At 38.7% G+C, this 20605-nt stretch overlaps 1 protein-coding gene across 2 annotated transcripts in view; it reads left to right on the top strand.

Annotated features, from left to right (window-relative positions):
* The window catches only part of negr1 (neuronal growth regulator 1), a 234616-nt gene that overhangs the window by 165558 nt on the left and 48453 nt on the right, over positions 1–20605 (top strand). For both annotated transcript variants that reach the window (XM_047375287.1, XM_047375288.1), the window contains exons 5-6: positions 1750–1870; positions 7348–7496. In XM_047375287.1, coding sequence (XP_047231243.1) covers positions 1750–1870; positions 7348–7496 — 270 coding nt within the window. The remainder of the gene's footprint in view (positions 1–1749; positions 1871–7347; positions 7497–20605) is intronic.

Here is a 20605-nt window from a genome sequence, read left to right as displayed (position 1 = left end):
GTCTTACCCTCTTGCTTGAGGGTGTCAATAGTGGCCTTCTGGACAGCAGTCAGGTCGGCAGTCTTACCCATGATTGGGGTTTTGAGTGATGAACCAGGCTGGGAGTTTTAAAGGCCTCAGGAATCTTTTGGAGGTGTTTAGAGTTAACTCGTTGATTCAGATGATTAGGTTTATAGCTCGTTTAGAGACCCTTTTAATGATATGCTAATTTTGTGAGATAGGAATTTTGGGTTTTCATGAGCTGTATGCCAAAATCATCCGTATTAAGACAATAAAAGACCTGAAATATTTCAGTTAGTGTGCAATGAATCTAAAATATATGAATGTTGAATTTTCATCATGACATTATGGAAAATAATTAACTTTATCACAATATGCTCATATTTTGAGAAGGACCTGTATAGAGCACTGTTACTACCAAGACATAGGCGTCCAAATAAACTGACCAGGCAGGGAAAAAAAACATCTATCAGAGAATCAGGCAAAAGATTTATGTTAATTTTTGAGGAGCTTCAGAGATCCACACATGAGGTGAGAGAGTCTACTTATCAGAGTAACTATTAGTCATGTCCTTTAGAAATCTGGCAGAGGAGCACAAGGAAAGTTATTGTTGAATAAAACATGAGAAATATGGTTTACAGTTTGCAACAAGCCTTGTTGGGGAAACAGCAGACATCTAGAAGAAGGTTAAACTTTATGGCCTTGCAAAAAATATCTGTTGCAGAATACTAATATTCATACTCACATTACTCTGAACATACCATTCATGCAGGGAAACGTGGTGATGGCAGCATCATGCTCTGAGGAGGCCTTTTTCAATAAGGACAGGGAAGCTGGTCAGAACTGACTGATAGGCAGATGGATGGAGCTAAATAAAGGAACTCATATTGGGGCTAATGTTACTGCCAGAGCTATAAGAAAAGGGCTCAATCAAAGGTAGTCCAGACCTTGATACAGTTGACAATCTATCACCCCACTTTCTTTCATTAAATATGACTGAACTTGAGCAATTTTTTGTGGAGCTTGTTTGTGGTTGTAACATAACAGAATTTTTAAAAGAGCATGAATATTTTTGCCAGGCACTTTGTGTTTTTATGCACGTCAATCAGTTTAGGACTTTTTGTTTAGTAATGGCAATTTAGTATTTGAAGTGTTACGCTAATAAATTCTAAAACTGATAATAATAATATTGAAACTCCAAAGTAAAACATTTATTATCATGCTAAAATGGTTTGTTTTGGTATTTTCACCAATTTGTAATTAAACAAAAGTGTTATTTTTTTCTTTGTATAACATCAGTGCTTTAAAGGCTTTGAAGGCATTGTTTTTAGAAGCTGTGCGAATGCTTAAAGAACTGAAGGATGCCGTTGCTTTGGAAACTGCCCATATGCAGAGCTGCCTTCATGACACCAGCAAATAGATTTACACCACATTTCAGCACATGAAAGGAATCTCATTTGGCATTCAATGAACCTGCCTCTACCAGTCAGTCTTTGAACTTCCATTAAGCCATTTATCACTATGCTGTGCAATTCATTTTATTCTCCTTTACTCTAAGGAAGGAGGCCCTTTTTCTCTTCTCAATTCAGCATCTGTTGACCCTGAGCATTCAGTTTATTCTCCACAAAATGTGCAGAGACCAGAATGTCAGAGGTCACAAAGTCTGTATTTGTAATGATATTCTTATACAGACAATAGAAAAGAAATTTCTCCCTTTTTCTAAGATTTCCTATTATCTTTTTTCTCCAGTTCCACCGAGTATCCATGAAATGAAGAGCCACGGAGTTGGTTTGGGGCGCACAGCACTGCTGCGGTGCGAAGCTGCTGCTGTGCCTTCTCCAACCTTTGAGTGGTACAAGGGTGAGAAGAGGTAAGTCTTGTCTTGTTGTTTGTTCTGTCATACCATAATGTATAATTGCATCACACTTCTAGATGTCCCCTGGATGTGACTTTCATGTCACTGAGCTCCAGCGAGGTATAGTGTCAACCTAAGGGGTCCACAATCTGACAATGTAAGTGTATGGAATTTACTTTTATCCTTTTCCAGGTCCGGGTACCTATGAAGAAAGGGAGTTTATACCCTTCTTCTATTTCTGACGGACAAAACTAATCATTCTTAATGATTGCAAGGGTTTTGCAATAAGGTATGGTAAATGGACATGTTTTAACATGGATTTGCCACATTACATATTGAATTTAAAGTTTTACCTATCAGTGGTTTGGATTTTTACTTCCTGACTGAATGCACCCTCATACTACTTTGGACTCTAGACCCCTTTAAATTTTGGTTGAACTGGACTAGTGCTTCCTAAACATTTTCCTAAAATAAAGAACAAAGCAAGAAATCTGCACATTTTTGGGAATTTCTACAAGCAAAATAAGGTATCAAAGTTCAAGAACTGACTTTTTAAGAAAATCTGCACTTGACCTTGAATAATCATTTTTTTGCTATATGACAAGTCCCAAGAGTTTTTGAACAATTTTTCCAGATGTAACAAAAGCGGTACCCCAAAATACTCTACTTATTACCTACTTATAAGGTACCTATAACCTACAGATAATAAGACTTAACTACAATTCAAATTAACACATTTTATTATGCAATAAAAATGTGGAAAACCCATCTAAAAATGTGGGTCTGGAAAATTGACATTTTACCTCTTAAAAAAGTATAGGGGTATTGTTATTCCTAAGTACTTTTGATAATATATACACTTAGGCCCAAAATCATTCATAACCCTGATGGATTTAGATTTTAAATAAACTTTCACCTTGACCAACATGTTTCTTCCTAATGGAAAGGACATAGATGTCTGTCAAAATATGATACTTAAGTGTGCCATAGATTTTAGAAAAAACAAAAAATAAAACAGGTTCCTTGTTAGACTCACGTTTTCTTTAAGGAGCATGTCCAAAATTATTCATACACATTACAAATTCTGACTCTGTGGGCAAATTCAAGGTTCTAACTGCTTCAAATAGTCCATGCTGTTCTAAAGGATCCTGTTTACCTTGATTATTAGAGAAAATATGTTTTAATCAACAGCAGCTTTCTGCAGCTGGTTTGTGGCACGTCCTGGCTAAAACAAAAGAGCTCAGTGAGAACCTGCTGCTGCTCACTGTGACTGCAGTACAAATTATTATAGATTAATACAAGATAATCCACACTGGAAAATAAAAGTGACACATGCAATGGCAAGGCTGATGGTGCAAATATGAAAAAAGAATCCAAGGATAACCACCAAGGCCATCCTGAAGAATGTGGCCCATGCTGGTAGCAACATCTCAAGGCAGACAGTCTAACAGACACTGCATGCTGCTGGATGATATGGATGCCGACCAGGGAGGAAGACCCTGCTACAAGCAATGTACTTTACAAAATCTCAACTGGGCAAAGCAGAAGACTAGTTTTCTTTTTTTTGGTCAAATTATTCACAAATTGAGATGTTTGGCCACAACAATGTGGCCCTCATTAGTTGTGCAAAAGGAGAAGCATTCCACCCCCAAAGACACCACCAGTCTTGACGGTGCGGACATACTGCTGTGGTGCTATTTTCCAACCAATGTGAGAGGCAACCTAATCAAAGTAAAAGGCATCATGAAATATTACTGCATCAAGATTCTCAACAACATTGGGCAGTCTGGAGAAACATGATCTTGGAACACTGGATGCTTTAGTGTGACAGCGAATGTGTATGGAAATGGTTAGCTGACAAAAATATTAAGTCAGAGTCGAGTCTTGACTTCAATCTGATAGAGAATGTGTCAAGGACACTAGAGTATAGGGTGATGGCAAAGAGGCCTTTAAAGCTGAAAGACTTGGAGTTCATTGCAGGAGATAGCTGGTCAAAGATACAAGTGGGGACATGCAAAAAGATTTTCAGCAATTATGAGAAGAGTTAGATTGCTGTAATGGCCAGTATTTTCCGTTTATTATTGAGTAGGGTATAAATAATTTTGAAGAAGTAGTAAAGAAAATGATATGCTTCAGGTAACATTAAAGTATAAATAAGAAAGAAAAATAACCTGCATTATGCGTACTGTCCCCTTTTTTAATGGTAGGTGAACAATGACAAATATTTCTAGCTGAAAATGGAGAATAACAGTAACTGCCTAAAGCTGCCACTCTGCAAAGTAATCTTAATCATCTCTTTAAAACGAAATTGTGATTAGACACTATCCATCGATTTATTCATTTTCTGTACCCATGCCATTTTTTACATAGGGGTTTGGGAGGCTTGGGGCCTTTCCTAGCACTAAGTGGGGGACAGACCAAGGACACTTTACCAGTCCTTCATAGGGGCTGGTACAGAGACAAACGAGACAGAAAAGCCATCTATACACACACTCACACCTAACAGAAATCTGACTCACCAGTTAATCTATAATAAGTGTTTTAAGATGTGGGAAGAAGCCTGACTACCCAGAGAAAATGCACTGGGAGAACATGAAACACAGTGTGCCACCCACCCACGCCAGCATGCAGACAATGATAAGATACCTAATATGTTCAAGTTTGCTTGGAACTCTTTCTAGGAAAAAACATGGATTTATTATATATTGTTGGAGATCAGCTGAGATTTTTACTGTTTAAAAATTAATAAATAGACATTGTGACATAAAATGCTAAAACCTGAACCCCTTTAGCTGTGAGGAATTTGAACATTTCTCCTATTCTTGCACATATTTTCTTTGGATAATGCTATTTCTTCTCACAATCCAAAAACACACATGCAGTGTTTAACTGGTCACCCCTTAATTTGCCTTAGTTGCAAGTGCTTGTGTAAAGGGTGGTTTATTATGTGTGCAGATTTCCTGCACAGTATATAAAATGTTTGTTTCCATTGTGTAAAAGTTGTATCTTCCCATCTATTCATCAATCACCTTTCTGCTTTTGTTTAAAGCCTAACCTCTGTAGAAATATCTATGAAAAACAATATGATTAAAAAATTGCCTTAAATATGACTGACAACGCTACAAATTATGTAATTTTGAAATGTGTTGCCATGTGATTCTGTGGAACACACAAATGCTGATTTACATGTAGAAATACTGTAAGACTTTTATTGAGACTTTTTTAAGTTTATTGTTTCACTGGAAACTAAAATGTTAAGGGAATACTTTACATGATAGAAATGTTCTGTTTGGGCTTGTTTTGTTTTGGTTTTCCAGAGATAATGCATTTCTTTGCTCTCCCATTCCTCAGGCCTCTGGGGAGAGCCCACTGAAACACTCCAGCAAGAGTGGCTTTTTTTCACCTTGCATTCTGATAAAATGCTTGCAGGCAACTGTCTTAAATCACTTGTGACACATACATCAATCAGTCTAGATTCAAGTGTTAGTTCTTGAATTTAAAAACCAAATTATACCTATTACCCATCATTTACCCACTCCCGGTGAGCACAATTTCAGTCATCAGCTCACACTGTGCTAATTGTAATTATGGGGTGGATTAAATTTATTCAAATTGCTAAGGAGGCAAGTTGGCATAATTCTGGTCTTTTCTTAATTCAAAGACTCGTTCTTTTGGTGACTTCTCACCTGGCTAAATTGTGATTTCTTCTTCTACCTTTAATCAAACCAGAGCATAAGTGAGAGGACTCATGGCACAGTCATTGTTTACATGAAGTAAAAGCTGTGTTTTTTCTCTGTTCTGTGCAGCTTTGCTTTTAGATTGTCTGCATCAGTCATATTGTGACAGTTTTGATAAGTAAACATTTCTCTTGTTGTGTCATTGCTTTCATTGTTGGAAGTGGGCGAGTATTTATGTGTACATCTGTCGGGGTGGGGAGCTTTCTTTCACCCTGACGGGAACCATTGAGTGGTCTGATGTTAAACTAGTGATGGTGCGGAACACATGCTGAGATTTTCAGGGAGCGTTAAGCTGATCTTTTAATGGGTAGAAGGCAGGGAGGGAATGGCAGATTTTGAAGATATTGTTGGAAATAAGGTCGCATGTAGAGTTTTGGCTCAGAGCATCTTACAAAGCAGCTTGAGCCAAGCCATAGCTCCTGGGAGGCCACGGTGAGGCTAAAATAGAAACATAGCTCCTCTTTGGAGGATTTTAGAGTTAGGAATAGCAAACATGAAATAAGTTAAGAACAAATGAACCAAGATATTCAATTTAAAATCCGTAGCCTATGCTTTAATTCAGTAACTTTTGGGTGGGTGTATTTTATGGTAGCACCTCAAACACACAGTTTCTTTGTGTGACATCAGGGGAAAGCCCAAAGAAATCAGTGTAGTTTCCAGGAAGAGGATTTTTGACCTCGACAAGTTTGGTTCCTCTTTGGGTACAGTTTCCAGTCCAGCTTACTCCTTTTCAGGAAGGAGATGGGTTCTGTGTTCCAGAGAAGAGCGTGTTTTGGTGTGAAACTTGCATTTAAGCCCCAGAACAAAATCAGAAGATCTTTTGAAGTTACTGGTTAAAGCTGATTAGAAAGTCATTATCTACAGCATAGTCCTGTACCGACATGGGCTGAAAGACCACTCAGCGAGGAAAAGCCATTACATAAAAAAACTGAGTGCAGTTTGCAAATGCACTTAGGGACTTTTTTTGGAGACATGTCTGTTGGTCTGATGAAACTAAAACTGAGGCGTTTGTCTATAAGGAATGTTGTTACACTCAGAATGTTGTTAAGCTTGGAAGTGTGAGCACACCAGTAAAGTATGGGGGTAGCACCATCATGTTGTGAGAGAGTTTTGTTGAAGGATGGATTGGTGCAATTTATGTGGACATAACATTATGTGGACATTTTGAAGCAATATCTCAACATATTAGCCAGGAAGTTAACGTTTGGGCATAAATGGTTCTTTCACAAGGACAATGACTACAGACAAAATTGCTCAAAGGACAACAAAGTTAATCTGTTGGAATAGCCATCACGAAGCCCTGATGTCGGTTCCCTAGAAGGTCTGCTAAAAGACTATTTTTATTTATCAAAAGAAATATTTTGACCTGAAAAGGGTAATGTTTATCCTGATGTAATGGCACACAGGGATGATATAAGTCATGTGTCTTTTTATTGTGCATGTAAATATCTGGTTTCAACTCTATTTGTTATAATCCTGTGTACATGCAACAAGAAAAGGTGAACAAAATGTCAAGTGACACCTAACCACTTCCCCTCTGGTTCTTTCCGCTCTTGTCACACTCCTTCAAAAGCATCTTTCCAAAACAGATAGGACCCGCTATGAAATAAATAGATCTGCTGAAGAGGCTGGTAATGATGGAGATCCACTTCAGATTTGCTCCATTCTTGGCTCACGCCTCTTGTCCTACTTGAAGCTTTGTGTGCAGGTGAGAAATCATAGCCTCATTGGTCGCATTTATGTTGTTCTTTGTAGGATCATTAAGGGCCACGGTATCGACATCAAGAGCCTCAGCTCCAGATCAGTCCTCACTGTGACCAACATGACAGAAGATCGTTACGGGAACTACACGTGTGTCGCCACCAACAAGCTGGGGACGGCTAATGCCAGCGTGCCTCTTATTCGTAAGTGTCATTCTACTTGCTCTTGGCTTAGTGGAGTGGTTGAAGCAACAGAGGGTTGAAAGTATTAGCTCTCAAGTGTTTTTTTATATTTACTGCAATCTAAACTAAACCCAGTGCAGCAGCTGGGTAAGGAGATATTAACAGTCATGCCTAACAGTTTTGTAAATGTGATGTCTGCTGTGGTTGCAGAGTCTGCGTGGGTGTCTGCTTTAGAAGTCTTCATCTGCATGTGTAATGGATGAAAACACCAATTGAAAGCAAAAAATTACTTTGGTGTAATGACATCATAATTATGAAGATAACTGCAAAAGGTTAAAACTACTAAAATCAACAATAAGTAGTGAGGCTCAGATTTGTTTAAAAAAATGGGAGTCAACCCTTTCATAATTTTCAAAGCTTTGTGAGTTCAAAAAGGGCCGAAACATCAGAAGCCATGCTGCGGGAGCATCTGTGCTACTCTATGTGTTCATTTAATGTGGCTAGAGTAACACTCTTGCCCAAATGCAATAAAAACAATATAAGAATATTTGCTAACCATACAAAACAGACAGCATAATGCATTAGTTTGAAGGGTTTTACGGTAAATAAGATGGCAAAGCACCACACAGCAGATTTTGAGAAACAATCTCATCTATGAGAGGTATTTCAGTGGAGTTGTTTAATCAATTGTTGAGGCAGTTGTAATTCAAACATAAATACAGCATTGATTTCACACAACAATTTTTCTAGGAGATTTCCCGCACAGATTTTGCATTGACACAAATAACATGTTGCATTGCAGCTCAGCATCTTTCCCCAGACTTTTCTTTGTATCTTTTGCTTCAGGCCTTTTTGTCAGGACCAGAAATTTTGTTATTTGTGTAATGCAGGGCTAGTCTGTGTCTGAACATTATTCTATAATTCTGCAAAGGTCTGGTAGCACTGTGTTAAATTGGAGGCAAGTAGGAGGCTTTGGATTTTTTACCACGTTGTAATAGGGGACTAAGCAGCCAAAAGAACTACACTACATTAGATTCTTGAAGAAAAACCTAAATTAATGTATACTATTCCAACAGAATTAATTCTGTCATTTACAAATGTATATAAATAAAGTAAAACACCTTTAAAAAGTGTATTTCTTACAATAATTCAAATTAAAAAGGTAAACCCATATAATATATAGATTAATTACACACATAGATACAATACTGTGCAACAGGTTTAGGCAGGTGTGAAAAAATGCTGTAAACAAAGAATGCTTTCAGAAATGGAAGTGTTATTGATTTGATTTAGATTTATCTTTTGTTCATTCACCGCATTTTGTTGATTGATGGAAATAAATGATTATTTGGTGTGACCGCCTTTTGCCTTCAAAACATCATCAACTCTTCTAGGTACACTTGCACACAGTTTTTGAAGGAACTCGGCTGGTAGGTTGTTCCAAACATCTTGGAGAACTAACCATCTTCTGTGGATGAAGGCTTACTCACATCCTTCTGTCCCTCGCTGTGGGGGCCATACCATCACTTACAGTAATTCTTGTTCTTCTTTACGCTGAAGATAGTTCTTAATGACTTTGGCTGTATGTTTGGGTTCGCTCACTTAGCATTTTGTAAATTGATAAAACTAAACAATCATCATTTATATTTCTGAAAGCATTCTTTGTTTATAGCATTTTTTCACCCCTGCCTAAAACCTTTGCACAGTACTGTGTATTTCAAGCATTTATTGCTGTTTATTTTGATTTATCATGGCTGATAGATAATAAATACCCAAAATTTGGTTTCTCAGAAAATTAGACTAATACATGACCACAAAAAATGTCATGTCACAGTTTACATAATCATGGGGAAGACTGACAGTTTTGACAGTTTTGACTTGACAGTTTTCCAGCAGACAGTCAGTGATACCCTCCGTAACCAGGGTAAGCTACAGAGTAAGAAGCTAATAAATCTGGCTTTTCACATGGGGCTGTATCCAAGTATATCACTAGAAAGTTGAGTGAAAGGAAAAGTGTGGTAGACAAAGTTGAACAAGCTAAAGGGATAGATGCAGTTTTGACAGGATTGTGAGGCAAAGCCCATTCAGTAGCTTAAAGTTAAATCACAAGGCATGGACTACAGCTGGAGTCAGAGCCCCAAGAGCTCCCACACAGAGATGTATCTAGGACATGGGGTACAAGTTTCCTATTTCTTGTGTTGAGTCACTTCTGAGCCAGAGACAACATCAGAGGTGTGGTACCTGGGTTTAGGAAAAAAAGAACTGGATTGATGCTCAGTGGTTTAAAGTCCTCTTCAAATTAGGGTAAATTTAGCATTTTATTGAAAATGAAGGTCCCAGAAGATTATTTTGGTTAGTTTATTTAAAATAAAAGGCAATGCACATTATTTAGCATAAGTTAGTCTATCATGCAGATATTCTAGGTTTAGCCATATAGGCACATTTGTATCTGCAATCCCTGGCAGGTTGATAGTGAAAACCCGATAAAAACATTAAAGGACGAAGAGTGGAGAGGCACAGTATCCACGTTTAAAGTTCCTTGAGGTCTAAAGTAAAGTTTTCACAGTGATGTGGGGTGTCATGTCATCTGCTGGTGATGGCCTAATGCTTTTTTTACAAGTCCATTCCAAGTCAGCACAGCATCTACCAGTACATTTTAGAGCATTGCATGCTTCTCTCTGCTGACAAGCTTTATCAAGATGCTGATTTCATTTTCCAGTATGTCTTGGCATCTGCTCACACTGCCTAAAGAACCAAAACCTGGTTTAATAACCATGGTATACCAGTCATTAATTGGCAGGCAAATTATCCTCGCCTAAACCCAGAGATTAAGTATTTTTAAAAGGACACCAGACGCAACAATGGAAGTATTAAAGAAATAACTATTAAAGCAACCTGAGCTTTCTTTACTCCTTAGTAGAACCACAGGCTGATCTCTATGCCACGCTGCTTTAATTCAGGAATTTAAATAAAAGGAACTCCAGCCAAGTATTGAGTACAGCACACTAAATGGACATACTTTCCAGAAGAATGACATTTCTATATTACAGAGATTTTTAGCACAATTATGGTTTTTTATTGGGTGTAACCATCATTGTCGAAAGTAACTGAGAAACACATAATACATCGCTACGTGTGTGTAAAACATATATCCAAGTTTGACCTTTTAGGTTTAATTACTGAAAGAAGTATAATCTGTTTAATTATATTCTAACAAACTGACATGCAAATGCTTCATAATTTAACATTTCAACACAATAATGAGGTAAGAACATTACCCAATGAAAAGGTGTTATTTTTGTGAAAGCATGTTTCACAAAAGAATTGATCTTTATATTGATGCCATAAGGTTCACTGAGTTCAGCTGGAAAATGCAGGAGGCTAACTCTGCTCCTGCTGGGATTAGTCATCACTCTCTTACATGGCAGTCATTTCAGTGTTGATTAACGTCATCATCAAAATCAAAGGAAATCACAGGTCCACACAGGACACAGCCTCATACTTAACATCAAAGATAAAAAAAGAAAAACGAGAAACAATCGAGTCCAGGTAGAGCACAAAAGGAATTTTTGATTTACAAAAAATAACAGAAGCATAGAGAGTCTATAATGGTGATTTTCATTCTCCATCCTGATTAACAAAACATAGAAATGGCTTTTTCTATTATAAAGCAATAATAAAACTGTGCTCAATGTTTGTAGCAGTCTTTTCCATCTGCAGCAGCAGTTTATTCACTGATCCCTGCTGCCACCGTTGAAAGTCTGTAAAAACCACCAGGTGTAAAGTGGTCACTGCTGAGGCAGGTGTGATCCTCAGCTTTCTATCATTGTGGCTCTGCACAAACTGAGTGCACTGAACATCACCCTTGCAGCCCTGACTCTCAGAGTGTGTGAACAGCCTCATAACACCCCACAGTACAAGCTACCTAACTCGACCCTTCAGTCCAACTAACATAACTCACATTGTCGGAGTATCTGCATTCCACATCTGCAGTGTAGATTCTCAGACTATCTCATGGGAGTTTAGACGAAATAGGAATTTTACCACTGATGTGGGAATATTTCCATGAAAAATTATATTTAACCAGGCACTTTGTAAAGGTTCTGATGCTGGGGTACGGTTTAATGAACTGTGTGGGTTAATACACCCAACAACCAAACCGAACTTATCCTCTTCCAGCGTAGGCATAATTGAGCTTGGACTTCAAAATGGCGGCGAGAAATAAATATGGCGGATATGCGAAATAGATCAGCTGGAGGTCCATGACCTTTTTTAGCTGTTCCACAAATACTGTGACATAACAGTTGGAAAAACGTAACAGATCATAGAGAAAACTGAACAGACTGAAAAATATGACCCAAACAGAATATAAGGTTATCTCCGCAACACCTGGAGAAACTAAATTCAACTTTTCTTCGTTCCTACAGACTCCCAAGTACTCAACTAAATATATTTAAAGGCTAAAAAAGTGGATTTTGCATGATATGTCCCCTTTAACACTGTTTACCCTTTCTCTCAGCCCATGTGCAAATTCATTGCATTTTAAAATACTCCAACACTTTAAATCTCATTAGTCTTTAAAAACGTTTATAACTACATTTGTTTTTTTATTTTTTTTCCGTATTTGTCACTGAACCTTTAAAATAGATTAGTTTCTATCTGATACAGCAAAGACTTAATTAAAGTAAATGCTTTTTTTCCTAAAGCTGTCAGTTATTTTAGAACATAATTTAACTTAAATTATAAAGCTGTTTGATACTTCCATTGAGCAAACTAAAAATCATTATTTTAGGAGACTTGTTTTTAAGGGAACACTTTGGAGACTCAAGGAACACTTTCGCCCATTAATACATATGTTCATACTTTCTTGAACTTCTCAATATTTCTCTTGTTTGCAGCCCAAAACTGTATGTTTACCTGGTGTTTTAAATCCCTGTCTTGGCAGATTGTTTTATGTCATTCACCTGCTGTGTCTTCTCAGCAGCAATTTTTTTTTAATGTATTCGGTGATGAAATATGAACAGGTAAATTAAAATGTTCACCAGTTTGCGATGCTCCCTCGGATGCTACCATTGTCCCTATCAGGCCAGAGATGAAGAATATTAAAAGAAATGTCTGTGGAGTTGGCTATTGTCAAAGGAGCACACCATTCCCCTGTTTGTGTATGCACAAAGAACATCAAAGGCTCCTCTCTGATTCTCAAATGGATGATCCTTATGTGACACTTGCAAGAGCTGAAAGGCAGAGATGTGAGAAAGAAACCCCTGAAAATGGTAGAGGAGTCAGCTTCCTGAGCTGCAACCCCCTCAACTTCTCTGTCTCTTCTATTACATCTCTTTATCTCTGTCTGTCTCTCTATCATGGCTGTGTGATTCTCTTATCTCACACTCCTGTTGCTCTTTTTTCTTCTCTCTTTCTCCCTTGTCATTCATTCTTCCTCCCTGTCATTCTGCCTTTCTGTCAAACATGCATACAATCTGACGTATAGCTCGCTTTTTTCTCTCAGTTGATCTCAGTTTCTCTCTCACGATCTCCCCTTATGGAAGACAGGCCAGTTCTGCTATTGCTCTTAACAAGAAATGGCAAGCAGTTGCCACAGAGCACTCCGCTGCCACAGCGAGGCAAAAAATAAAAACCCGGAGGTAAATTTAGTCACAGGTGAATATTAATTGCTGTTTTAAAATGAGTCAACTGCTACTGATTATCAAGATTCAAAAAGCGAAAGAAGCATGCATTTTTTATAGCTCATGATATATTGAGGTGAATTTTAAGTAAGGGATGCTCATGGTCCTGCTAAGTGGGTTTGGTTGTACAGGCCCCTGTGGTTCTAAAGAAGGCTTACAACCTTTTCTGTTGGGATATTTAGTGGAAGGTGCTGCAGAAGTATGGTTTCTTGGTTGCTTTTAGGTGTTCTTTTATCTGATCCTTCAATAACCAATGGAATGGAAGACCCATCCTTGGCACAAAGTCCTGCTGGTTCCAGAATGAAGATTGGGCTGCCCATTGTCACAATTTTTTTTTTTTTTTGTGGTTTAAGGATCGTAAGGACCTCAAAGTGTAGTCAGAGAGAAGGGTGTCTGGTTTGGGAACCTTAGGAACTCATTAAATGCCAACAAGACCCTGATGATCTGGTTCTGTTAGCATCTTCAAGCTATACCCTTTAGCATGCACAGCAGGGAGGACTGCTCACTCCAGGTCAGGGGTCGGTACCTGCCTCAGAGAAGGAGATCAATTATTATATTGTATTGTTAATGAGTTATCTTAGAATTGAGCATGATGTGAATAAACAGAGTGCTTGCTTGCAGTAGAAAAAGTTAGTTGAGGCAATTTGTTGACCTAACAAGAATGCCTGCTTAACACTGCCCTCTGGACAGTGTTCTTGCCCACTAGGGGGAGACCACTGTGCAGAACAAAGTGATTGAAAGGTAGTTTGAGGTAATTCTGGGTTTTGTGCAATTAAACTATGAGAAATGGATTGTACAGTCTTTCTGTTAAATACCAATTTCAGATGCGTTGAAGGCTGATGGAACATAAACTGGCTTATTTGGAGCAGAGGAAAATCATACTACCTTTACCCCTACTACTTAGAGCAAAGGTATATCTTTGAGTGTGTTTAAAAAGGAGACTAATATTTTTCAATAGAAAACAATCCGCAGTGTCGTAACCACATACCAAAAAATAAGGCAGATAGCACCTTTCAAAATTTTTATGTTGTTTTAAGACCACAGTTGATCCTGATTTTGAGTTTCCCTTGAGGTCTGACTTGCCGATTCCAATTTTGAGAAATTAAGAACAAAAAGAACAAAGAACAGATTAAGACCATGTAAAGACATTTAAACAAAAACGCAATGCAGGTTCTATGATAGAAGGTGGCAGTTCTATTTTTTTGTCATTTATTCCTTGAAACCATCTGTCCCTAAACTTTAACAGATTTTTAAATTTATTTTAAAAGTAGTACATCAAAGTACATGCTGTTAGTTGATGTGTTTATAGACATACAAATAGTGGGAGTTCTTAGTTTTGATGAATTTAATAAACAGAAGAAATCAAATTTTTTGGTCTTTGAACTGGAATTTAGCCGATTCCGAGTTACAGTTTTTATCATTGCATTCACAGCTTTGCAGTGTTATTTGTGCTTAACTTCATTGTCAGTCAGTTATATTAAAAGAGAACATGCAGTTTTTCCCTCTGAAGCTTGTTTGTTTAGGCACATAATTCTCAAACTGTTTCAAATGTAATGGAAATTTAATTTTAGTTCATAAATTAGCAGAGTTGGAGAAAACTGCAGTGTAATGTTAACCTTTCTAAACAAATAACAAATTTGAACTAAACTTACCTATTCTGGGAGTGGATAAAGGCTCTTATTTAAGGTATTTACTATTTTTCTTACTGAAATGAAAGCATCCAAGCATTCGTCAAATCCATATTCACACGTGACACATTTTTTTTGTTTGTTTCACAAGTTACTTTGAGTTAAGTACGTTATATAGTTAGTCAGAAAAGGACTTTCTTAACAAATTGAGTCATTGCAAAGATCCACTGATTTGTCACAGTCTGTATTTCTCATTCTGGACAATTTAATTAGGATGTAAACAGTAAATCGTGTTGCTTTGGTCAGTCAGTCTTCAGTTCAGATATCAAGTCACAGTTTGCTGTTCGCTTTCTTATTATGTTACTCTGCCGGTGTTGCCCTTTCCTATACTTTTGTGATCGTACCTTATTTACTCATCATCCATCATGTTCTTGCTAGTCAGTTAGAAATGGCTTTGTACTATTTTCCTTTAATTTTGTTGTCTCCTGTTTTATTTGTGATCAGCATGGCTTCTGGAGGTTTATGAGTTATGTTGCGCTGCCAACTGCTGAGTTTGCTTTCATGCTTAACTATTTATTTATTGTGCAATCTGTATAGCCATTTGCTGTAGAAATAATACAAAATATGTTTATGTAGCAGCTGATGGTTTTTTATGTAAGTTTAGGTCGAAATCTCATAAATGCTTCCTTTTGCCCCAACATTCCAGATTGTATTAGCTTTGTTTGGGTTCGGGGGGATGTGTTCGATATCGGTGTCCTTGTTGGGGGTGGCCCTGTGGGGAGGTTCTTGTTGGGGTTCACTGGGGGTGGGAGACTCATGGGGTCGGGATCGGAGCTCGTTGGGGGGTTGGGACCGCTCCGTCCTGGGGCGGCTCCAGTTGGCGGGTTGCTTTGGGCCATGTGGACCCCTCTTTTGTACATAGCCCCCTCTCCGGAGGAGGTGGATGGGGGTTATTGGGGGACTGGGTTCGGAGCGGGGGGGGTGGAGCCCGGCCGGGTCACCCAGGTCTGGGCAGTACCGGCGCTGTCTGCCTGCCTCTGCCCCAGGAGGGAAGGGGACCACCTCCCGGGTAAATGGACTAAACTTATATAGCGCTTTTCCAGTCATACAGACCGCTCAAAGCGCTTTACACTAGAGCCACATTCACCCAATTGCACTCACTAACGCTCACATACCGATACGCAGATCGGTAGGCAACTTGAGGTTAAGTGCCTTGCCCAGGGTCACATCGACATATGGCAGGAGGAAGCTGGAATCGAACCCACAACCTTCTGATTGCAAGACGACTACTCTTCCTACTGAGCCACAGTCGCATCAGTCCAGGGGCTGGTTGCCCCCTAGGGGGTACCGGCGCCTGGACCTGGGAGTATAGAGTATTCATCGGGAGTGTGAGTGAGTGTATGACGTCCATTGTTGTTTATCCTTATGTTGGGTGTGAGTGATTTTATGTGTATGCATGAGGGTGGGAGTGGTTGATTGTGACTGTGTGCCTGTTTTTTTTTTTTTTTTTGCGACAGGTTGGGTCTTGGACTGCTCCCTCTCCTGGATCAGCTTCCTCCCCACCACACCGCCTGCCGGTGGTTGGAGTCTCTGCCCGCTGGTGTACTTGTGGTTCTCGGTGTCCGGGGTAGGGTGCTGTGGTGTGTGCTGGCTCACTCCTGGTGGCTGCTTGCTGGGGACTGGCCCCCTGGGCTCTGTCGGGCCTCTGCTTGGGGGGTGGTGTGTCTCGGGGTCTTGGGCCTCTGGGTCCATGGCTGGATCTGCTCGGGCGTGGACGACTGCCGGCGGTGCCTGTGGGCTCGTCGCTGCGGCTCCCTGGGGCTTCTGCACTATCGCTGCTGGGTGGTTCCCCTGGGACTCTCCACTGCTCTTCTCTGGGGGGTTTGTGGTAGTCCCGGTGGTGGTTCTCCTGGGGTTCCTGTGCTTTGGGGAGCCTTTAGATGTATGTGGCTCGGATCTCCTCAGTGTCCGTCCAGGGACCATGGGGCAGGCCTGTGGGTCCTCACACTCACTATTGCATATTTTTGTGGAGAAACCTTGTATACAAAGCGCGTCCACACCCATACTCACAGGTGTTAAGCTTCAGGTGTTGACAGATACACAGATGTTCTATATTGGGCTGCACCTCTCACTAAGTACATTTTATATTCAGAATTACCGTGTACTATTTTGTTTAAAAAAAAAAAAAAAAAAACAGCTGCAGGTGTATAAGCAAGCAGGGTGTAATCTTGTATTCTCTTCATCCTTCTTTCTCTCCTCCACTCTTTCCTCCTTTTCTCCCTTTTTCCCCCATCTCTCTCTTTTTTGAGCTTCTTTTTTCCTTTTCATTTCAGTCTCCGTGTCCGTAACAATTGAAATATTACCAAAAAAGTTTATAATAAAGTTTATTTTATAAATATCAAGCAGAGCTTCAAAGCATTAGCTGTGATGCTCCGCTTGTGAAAGTAAATCTGTTGGGCAATTTCTTGGCACTCAGACAACAATTCTGAGCTATACTCTGCCGGACAGGACACGGTAAAAAAAAAAGAAAAAAGAAATGGCTTTGTACTGTTTACCTTTAATTTTGTTGTCTCCTGTTTTATTTGTGATCAGCATGGCTTCTGGAGGTTTATGAGTTATGTTGCGCTGCCAACTGCTGAGTTTGCTTTCATGCTTAACTATTTATTTATTTTGCAATCTGTATAGCCATTTGCTGTAGAAATAATACAAAATATGTTTATGTAGCAGCTGATGGTTTTTTATGTAAGTTTAGGTTGAAATCTCATAAATGCTTCCTTTTGCCCCAACATTCCAGATTGTATTAGCTTGATGTTGTTAGGTTATCTTTTAGCCTCTATGTGCTTCTTATCTTACTTAACTCGTTTCAGTCTTAGATTCTTGTCACTGTAAAAGATGAGAGACCACCCTGCGTATAAACATGTGTTTTCCCACAAACTCTCAGTACATTGTTGCACCCTTAGATTAAGATGCTATTAGTATCATGCTGTAAATTAATTTTCTGCAAGTGAATATTATTGACCTATATCTCAGATAAGAAGGGCAATCCGGCATTAAAGATAAACTGGAGCATGCTCATTCATAAGATGGGTTTATTATAATTTAGCCATTTTTCATTGAATTGCTGTGGTTTTAGTATTTTCTTTCCAGTTAATGTAAGGGCAGCAGGTGTGCTATCTGAACCCTGTTTCTTATTAGAATCTCTTTAAGACCGTGCTTGTTGCAGTTATTTGTCTATTATTGTGATCGTGACTTAGGTTTGTAGAGATGTCCCTGAAACAGCAGAGTCCTTCAGATCAAACTGCATAACTTTGAACAGTCGGTTCTTTAACACACAGTAGGGGTTTCTGACACAGAGAGCTGGATGATTGATGCCGGCTGACTGCAGGGGGTCAACTGGTAATTGTCTAGTGCAGTCAAACGTTTATGTCCTTTTTTGTTTAAGAATGTTCTTGGGTTCAGAATAACCCAGTCTTATGTATTATACACAACTGATGCATGTCACACATGCATCAGTTAAAGATTAAGTTTAATTGACTTCGTGCAAACTCTGCTGTTCCTGTTGCTTTATACAAGCATATTTCTATTATTTATAAGCAGCCTGTGGCTAACATAAAAGTATTAACACGGCGTTTTGGTTAATATATGGTCCATAGTCTTCATTTGTCTTGCTTTTAGGTTAAAGCCTTGGTTATTCTTTCAGATGTCTTTAGAGAATTTGGACATGTAAAATTTCTCTGCTGCTTTTCCTGCTTGTCAAGCACCACTCTTGATGCTTGCATAAAACTAATGGGACAAAATGGGAATGTCCCCGACTGGTTGAAATGACAGAATATGCCCCCTCTCGTCACTGTGCGCACTTGTTCTTCTGTCATGAGGCACAACAAACCAAAGCCTTTCAAGAGTTTTTCAAAAAAATTTGAAAAGCTTTTGGATTTAAAACAAAAACATTTAGTTGGCTGATAAAACAGTGCAGTTCATCAACAGAACACCACCACACACAGAGTCAGGCATGGTGGTGGCACTGTCTTGGGATTTAAAAACAGATTTATGATTATCTTAAAATGCTGATCATTTTTAAATCTTTTATTTTTTGTAGAAAACTTAAGAAGTCAATATATTTTGAAATTACTATTTTGAATTGCTGAATGGTCATACCCTTACCTTAAGATTATTTCAGCTAATAATTATTTGACGTCTTAGAGGCAAACATAAAATGCATATAGGTTATTTTCCAGATCATTAAGTCACAACTAAAGTGATATACCATGTTTGAAAGCAGCTGAGGATTGAATTTTAACACTCTTAATCCCATAACAGATAGTGTACAAAATGGGCCCCATCCAAACCAATATTTATGATCCCCAAAATGCGTTAAATTTCTTTACATTTAGACGCATATAAGACGCATTTTTAGGTACATCAGCATACATGGGGAGATAAATGGAAATGTGACAACAGTTTAAAAGAACTTAAGCTTTTGCATTCAGTCAGAACATTATTCCTTTTAAAGATGGTCTAAGTTAATATGCTCCAAAAGACTGAAGGGCTACAATAAAATCAAAAAGTGTTTGTGCTGAGTATTAGATTTAGGTTCTGGATGTAATTGGTATCAGATTTATATGGGCTGGCAATGTCTACTATTTCCATATAAAGGTTTTTTTTTTCACTTTCTTGAAATGCAGTAAGCAAATTATTATGTAAATAGTCTTTTGCACAGTATATGTATGCAACACACCCACACACACAAGCTTTATGATATCAGTATAACAGCCAACATATAGACAATTTCTGTTTCACCTTCCTATTTCATGTTTTAAATGGAAGTAAATTTCATAGAAACGACCTAGCTTGCTCTGTTTTCATGAGGATTCCTTCAGCTTAATTGGTCAAGCTCTTATCCCCCAAACCCACCTCAGTTTAGCCCTGGAGGAAGATTTGCTCCCCCTCATTCCTCTGTCTTAGTTTTCTCCTCTACTTCTCCCCCCCCAAGTAATCACCAGAAGAGACAGATGGGGAATAAAGAGTTGCCTTTCCGTTCTCTGTCTGTACTCATCTTCTCCAAGGCAGGAGGAGACATTGCTGGCTACTGGGTTAATGAATGTTGTGTTCATTTGTCACGCTTATCAATCATTGCATGTGTAGGTATCATTTTGACACATCTTCTCATCTGCTATTGTTGTTGTTGATGATGTTGTTTATTCCCACACTGTGTAATTGTACCTGAGGCATAGAGCAGAGGTGCAGGAAAATGGGTGCTAAAGGTGAAAACTGAAACATGGGCGTATGTGATAACAGCTTAAAGTGCTGGAGAATTATGTGTAGACTGAATGGAGGCGTCATGTTTTTCTATCATCCCTGCTTCCTCACTTTTTTTTTACTACCAAATAACATTGTTAGTTTTAAGCGTATATAAAAGAGGAATAAAATGTATACAGTTTTGACATTTTTGACATGTTTTAATTTTGAAACAGTTACATCTAAAAATAAATTTCACCGTATATATATTCAACATCTGGAAGTTGCAGTGTCTCTTATTTTCCTTAAAAACACACATGGCGCATTGCAACATTTACCGATTTCCAATTTCCATATTTAGGCAATCAGAAAAGCCATTAACATTTCCCAGCTTCATGGTTATAAGGAAATGTTTGGTACTAAGGCTAAGTGTTAATTTAGATGCCCAGCGGGCACTGGGCTTTATGTGCACCCACACCACACCCACCGTTGTTGAGTCTGGCAGGAGGCAAGATGTACTGCCATAGGGACCTTTATCCCTGGATGCCTCATTCCTGTGTGTGCCCAAAAGATTATACATTCA

The sequence above is a fragment of the Girardinichthys multiradiatus genome, chromosome 9 (assembly GCF_021462225.1).
Source record: "Girardinichthys multiradiatus isolate DD_20200921_A chromosome 9, DD_fGirMul_XY1, whole genome shotgun sequence".
NCBI lineage: Eukaryota > Metazoa > Chordata > Actinopteri > Cyprinodontiformes > Goodeidae > Girardinichthys > Girardinichthys multiradiatus.
The sequence above is the reverse complement of the archived record's forward strand: the minus strand, read 5'-3'. Positions and strand labels throughout refer to the sequence as shown.